This window comes from Cyprinodon variegatus, unplaced genomic scaffold, assembly GCF_000732505.1.
Source record: "Cyprinodon variegatus isolate N-32 unplaced genomic scaffold, C_variegatus-1.0 Scaffold381, whole genome shotgun sequence".
Taxonomy (NCBI): Eukaryota; Metazoa; Chordata; class Actinopteri; order Cyprinodontiformes; family Cyprinodontidae; genus Cyprinodon; species Cyprinodon variegatus.
Window position 1 is genome coordinate 707,546 of NW_015150834.1, and position 6,308 is coordinate 713,853.

At 36.2% G+C, this 6,308-nt stretch overlaps 1 protein-coding gene across 1 annotated transcript in view; it reads left to right on the top strand.

The window, feature by feature from the left end:
* Positions 1 to 6,308, top strand: part of ppm1f (protein phosphatase, Mg2+/Mn2+ dependent 1F) — a 21,832-nt gene that overhangs the window by 5,144 nt on the left and 10,380 nt on the right. Inside the window, exons 3-4 of the mRNA XM_015386923.1 lie at positions 517 to 524; positions 5,644 to 5,768. Coding sequence (XP_015242409.1) covers positions 517 to 524; positions 5,644 to 5,768 — 133 coding nt within the window. The remainder of the gene's footprint in view (positions 1 to 516; positions 525 to 5,643; positions 5,769 to 6,308) is intronic.

The following is a 6,308-nucleotide window of genomic DNA, read 5'->3' on the forward strand; positions in this document are numbered from 1 at the left end:
AGAGCAGTCTTTATTTTCAACCATCTTGAAAAGATTGTGTTGTTAATGCACTGGTTGAGGTTGGGAAATAAATGGAAGATTGAAAGATGTGCTCCTGCACTACCATCAGTGGCAACTGGTGGTGCTTTATCCAGGGGGGAATATAAATTAAAAATATACGTATACCAAAAAGAAATAAACAACAAAACACATTTTGAAAAAAAACTTTATTAAAGCAAAACATAATTTCATATACAGGTTTACTTTGCACGGTCCAATATTGTCACAAACCTAAAAAATGTATGTACCAGTTTATTAATAGAGAAGCTGTTCGACAGCTTCATATTCTTTTAGTATATAAAAACTATTTATTTACTGAGAATGTGTTTAAGAGCACCTATACTAATTATCAAACATCTAGAAAAAGTAGACTATATTCTATTATTTTCCAGGTGAATCCCAGATTGTTCATTCTTCTTTGCTTTTTCTAAAAGTGGTTTAAATCAGTCTTACCTGTGTTTATCTATGCTGGCTCAGATCCTGACGTTTGTAAAAGGAGGCAGGGAAAGTGGAGTAGAGCAATAGCCTCGCTGCTTGAGGTTAGTCTAACCTTGTAACTAAACCAGATCCTGGAAAAGGAAGCGACTCCGACTCTTGCTACTCGACCTGTCAACCACCCGCAAAACGTCTGCGCTGTGGCAGGAGGTGGTGAGCAAATACACTTCCTGTCAATTCAGGGCGCTCAGAGCTCTCCTATACCTTTGCATTGCAGAGGAGCTACTGCGCATGTAAAACTTTTAACAAGAGTCAATGGGCAAAGATTTTTGTACCCATCCGACGAAAAATGAAATGATGCTTTACTAGTCATTAAAGATTAAATATTTATCTTGCACATCTAAAATATATATATATATATATATTAGGGCTGCAACAACAAATCGATAAAAATCGACTTTTAAAAGCGTTGGCAACGAATTTCATCATCGATTAGTTGTGTTGTGCGATTAATGCGTCATCCGCCGCCGTCGTCATCACATCCACTCGACTGAAACGGGGAAGAAAAAAAAAATACGGCAGAGCGAGCCAGCGCTCAAGTAGCAACTTTAACTGCTATACTTTCCTGTCTTAAAAGGCAGAACTCTTCTAGTCTAAAAAAAACTCATTTGTTGAAATGGGGGGGCCTATTGTTTGAACCCCTTAGGGGCTTTTAAAAACAAAAATGTCTTTTTTTGCACTTTATGAAACAAAGTACCCTATATTTTGTGGATGTACAGCTACATTTCTCATGTAAGTTTGCGTAGTTTTAACACAAACATTTATTTTTCATATTGCACCAGTACAGTTAATGAGCAACCTGTACTTGTGTGCTTGTTTGTTCTGTCTAAAATGTTTATTTTGGAATAAAGAGGTTAATATAAAAAAGATTTTTTTGTCCGATTCATCGATTAATTGAAAAAATAATCGGCCGATTCATCGATTTTTAAAATAATCGTTAGTTGCAGCCCTAATATATATATATATATATATATATATAGATTTATTTATTTATTTAATGTCTTATTCAGGGTCCCCTATTGACCAGCCGCCACTGGCTACCATCCATGTTTACTTCTGCAAACATGGAGCACGCTTGCTATTTGTGACGTCATTGCATCTTCTACTGCACATGAGAGACACTTAAGTTTTGTGAATGTAGTTCAAAAAGGAGATCACATACAAGACGCATATATTTGGAAATGTGAACGACCACGCAAATGAATCGTATTTCACAAAAACCTCAGAAGTGAGCATTAAGGCCTTCAGTGTGAACCTAGCCTAAGATGAATGATGCTCATTGTTTTTGCAAGTTTAGACCAGGTACCTGCTGTGAGTTATGTTCTCTACCCACAGGCTCAATCAGTGGTACGCTTTTATATAGCAGGCAATTCCAGGTTTCATCTGTGTGTAATAATAACTAAAAAGAGCAGAAAGCAACACTTTTTGGGTTCCAGTGATCCGTTCTTGGTCTCGGTCCCGAGCCTCAAAAACATGGATCAATCAGCCAAATTTCGGTTAGCTTGAAAGCTTGTTCAACCTCAGGGATTTTAAAGTTAGGGTAATGGTCTTAAAATTGTACATTTTTTTACTTCCATTTAATCTAACTTTCTACAAAGTTTTCCTTTTTTCAAATAGTTTGAATAAACCCTATGCTGCTATCCTTTTGCACACCTCTAATGTTTCAGCTATTTTCAAATATCCATTACTGTAAAAATGTCCATAGCTGTATATTGGTTATTTATGCACAGTTGGTGCACAGTATTTATATTGTTAAAACACTTTACAGTACACTATTTTATTGTTTATTTTATAACTCTTCACTATTATGTTATTCTTATACACTTTTCTAAGGTCCACATTTGTGTGACCATTTTTTCTATAATCTTTGTGCTGCTATAAACACCAGAATTTCCCCATTGTGGGACAATAAAGGGATTTTCTATTCTATTAAAATCTTTAAATGTAATGTTTTCTCACTGTTTTTGTCTTTATTCTTGTTTTTTTTTTTTTTTTTCAAGGTTGCCCTGGATAAAAGAGTTCATCTTAATTGTGACATTCCTGGTTAAATAAAGGTTTAATAATAATCTCTCCAACCTGTTAGGATGAGATTTTCTATCTCCATTCGTCATGTTTTCAGAATAGATTTTCTAAACCCTCCCATCGCATTCTCATAAACTACACTTTCTTACCTAAATCTGCACCGTCCACAAACCCTATGTGTTCATGTCGGTGTGTTTGGGCATGACTTGTTGCATTCCTCACATGTTTTGGCAGCTCTTTTCTGCATTGCCTATTATTTCTGCACAGTTTACTCTGCAGTAGGAGTCCGCTCAAAGAGTGGTTATGTTTGGTAAATATATTGGTTATATATTCATTCATAACACAAACCTGCAAAAAGAAAAAAAGATAATAATCTGTTGTAATAACTAAGTTTACTAAAGATCCTCTTGGATAGTTGAGGTCATGGGTCACTTTGGTGTCCTGATCCGCTCACACAGAAGTCTGACAGTAGCTGCATTTTATTGGGAGCATGAACAACGTCAATACCTGCTGTGCTTGTGTAGCCTTAGCTTAGCTTAGCCAGCTTGGGCCACGCCCACTGCTCGTTGAGGGCAGGAAAAATGATCAGTTTTCAAAGCTCCAGAGTACCACAGCGTATTAGTGCCATTCACACAAGAATAAAAAATGGAATTAAAAATTTTGAGTTTAAAGTGGCATTTTAATGAGGATAAACAAGCAAATTTACAAGTAAAAAAAAAAAACACAAATTTATGAAATTAAAACATACGAATATAAGAGAAAAAGTATAAATAAGTAAAAAAAATTAGGAGATAAGAATGGCACATTTCTGAGATTTAAGCATGTACTTGTGTGGAACAGTGCGAGATTCTAATACAGATTAAAGTATGCTACATAAAGCATATGTTAATGCACCATTCATTGGAGGGCTTTAGCGATGGAATGAGATGGTACAATGGCCTGCTCATGAAAGTTTTGAAAGTAAAAATGAATGATATAATAAATTTTTATAATCTTGTAAATTTCCATGCTTAGTATCTCATAAATGTGCATGCTGAGAATTTCGTAAATGTGCATGTTTTTTTTTCTCGTAAATTTGCGTTTTAGTCTCGTAAATTTTCTACTTTTTCCGTCAAAATTTGTATTTTTATAATCTTATAAATTTTTTCTCATAAATGTACGTGTTTATTCTCGTAAATTTGCCAATATAAACTCAAAAAATTTAAATTCCAATTTATAGTTTTCTTCTTTAAAAAGAAATAGCTAGATTTTAGTAGTAATGACACTAAGCATGGTGCATTGATGCCACCTCATGGTAGTAGTAGCACATTGCAACCATCTAGAGACGTCAGTAAGAGCTTGCTGTTATTTCTTTCAGAAGCGACCATGACAGGAAATGCTTAAATTGTACATAAAAATCAGCTTTAATCTGTAGTTCCTTCAGATATAACGATATAAACACAATAAATGCAAATTAGCAAGATTCTTCTTCATTTTTTAAATAGCTAAAACATCAAATAGCATAAAGATAAATATCACAAATGCAATCCATTGAAAGAAAAATAAAGAATTTATATTAGAATCTTATAATCAGTCACTGTATATTTGATTTTCCTGAATGATTAAGTTAGTAAATTAAAATGATTGAGCAGTTCCAAAGTTGTAATTTTTTCTGCTATCGAATTTCATTAATGAGAGACTTTTACTGGAAACTTCAGAGGGAATGTACCACATCTACGGGTCCTAGAAGGTCCCCTCTCACAGTAGCTGTAGTTGAGCCCGTTGATGACATGATGTCATTTGTCAAACGGCTTTTATCTGGTTAGAATCTGATTATTTTGACATTAAAGGTCATAGATACATGTTTAACTCCTCCCAGTCAGTAGGTGGCGGCGGCGGCGCCCTCAATTTCCCCTTCTCTCTTTCTGTACTGTATGCCGACCAATTGCCAGGTCAACTAATGCTAATGGTTTATTGTATAATTGTTGAGCGTAAATGACTCGCACAACTGCATCAGACCGTGCCAGATGCAACCGAACTGCGCTAAACTAGTACTAGTTCATCAGTAGGGCTCAGCGCGGTTCAGTTCTGGTTCAGTTCTCTGATAACAAGGAGCACATGAGCAGACCTCGTCACCTCCTGATAGTCAGCCTCTGTTATCATGAAACTTCAGACATTCATATAATACTAGCTTCCCTGCCGTTTCACACGATTTCCAGTGATGATTCTGCTTAGCAGTGTGATGAACCTCAATTCCTGTCGTTGTTTCCTGTGTCTGTAAGCCTTGATTAGACGATTGTTGTCGTATCCACTTCCCAAAAGCTGACTCTGTCAAGTAAATTCACCAAAGGCTGCCTTCTTCGTCTGACTCTCCACAAACTTCCTGAATGTTATGGGGGCTGCCATGTCTATTTGCTTGTTTCCGTCTATAGAGCAGTAGCACCATAGATTGCCACTAGAAGGCGAGGAACCATGATAGCGTTGTGTGTAAATGCTCGTGAAGAACCAAGCTCAGCATTGTTAACAGTTCTCCCACGTTTTGGCTGTTTTTGTCTTGAATCTGGGAATTTAAAGCCAAGAAGAAGCCATTTCTCACAGAGCTACTAGAATCTGGTAATGCCAGAGACCCGTCTGATGGATGCAGAATCATTTTGTGTTGATGTTGGCATCACAAGCATATATACTTTGGACCTGTCAAATTGTAGGAAACAATTCCCTGTATTGTATTATTCTTTTATTGAAATGAAGACTTCTATTCTTCAACAGTATAGATCTTCTATTGATTTTTTTATTAATCGTTTTGTTAAAAAGCTGTAACTACTGCCTTTAACCAGTAAACCTCATATAAAAACGTGTCATAGGCTCCTGGGTTCTCCGTTTGTCCACATTTTTCCAGTTTCCTTTGCAAGGAAGAGTTCACATCCTGTCGGCAGAAACACCATTGTTTCCTCAACTTCCTGCCTGCCAAATCCAGTTTTCCTTTCCACAGACGTGACATCGAACCAAGAGCCGGGAGGGGCACAAGCCTTCATTTATGTCACAGTTTGACTTAACTGCTGCTCATTTATCCCCCCGTTCATGATCTGATTTCCTGTCTTTGTGACTCAGGGATGCTCCTCCAGGCCTTAGTGTCCTCCTGTGCCAAGCAGCCATCGCCCAGCTTCTAAAGGATGACTTGTTACGGTTTCAGTGTCCTCAGGAAGCAAACCTGGAAGAGGAGGAGAAAGTGGTCTGTAAGTTTATTTTTTTGTTTTTTTCAAATTGTTTTTATTGAAGCAAACAATAAGATAATCACAATAAGGAATACAGTTCGCTTTTTTTTTTTGGATAAACATATACTTATGCAGGTATAACTTCTAATATATACACGCAAGTACAAATGTTGAAATATTCACACCTACTATATATACAAACAATAAAAACAAAACAAAAAAAGAAAAATAAATGGAGAGAACGAAACACCCCAATACCGCCCTGTCTCAGCCCGACATGTTCAGCAGAAAAATAAAATAGATAATAATACTAGGAAAAAAAAAACATCAGCAAAATACAGCAACATGCACATATATTTAGTTAGGTAGGGGCTCCAAATTTGAAAAATAAGAAACACAACACTGCCATTTTTGGGAAAAAATTGTCTGTACATCGTCTCATTGTATATTTAATTTTCTCAAGTTTAAGGAAAAACACCATGTCCTTAAGCCACTGTGCAATGGAGGGATATCTAGCAGACTTCCAGTGTAATAATAATGAACGTCTTGCAATTTAGGATG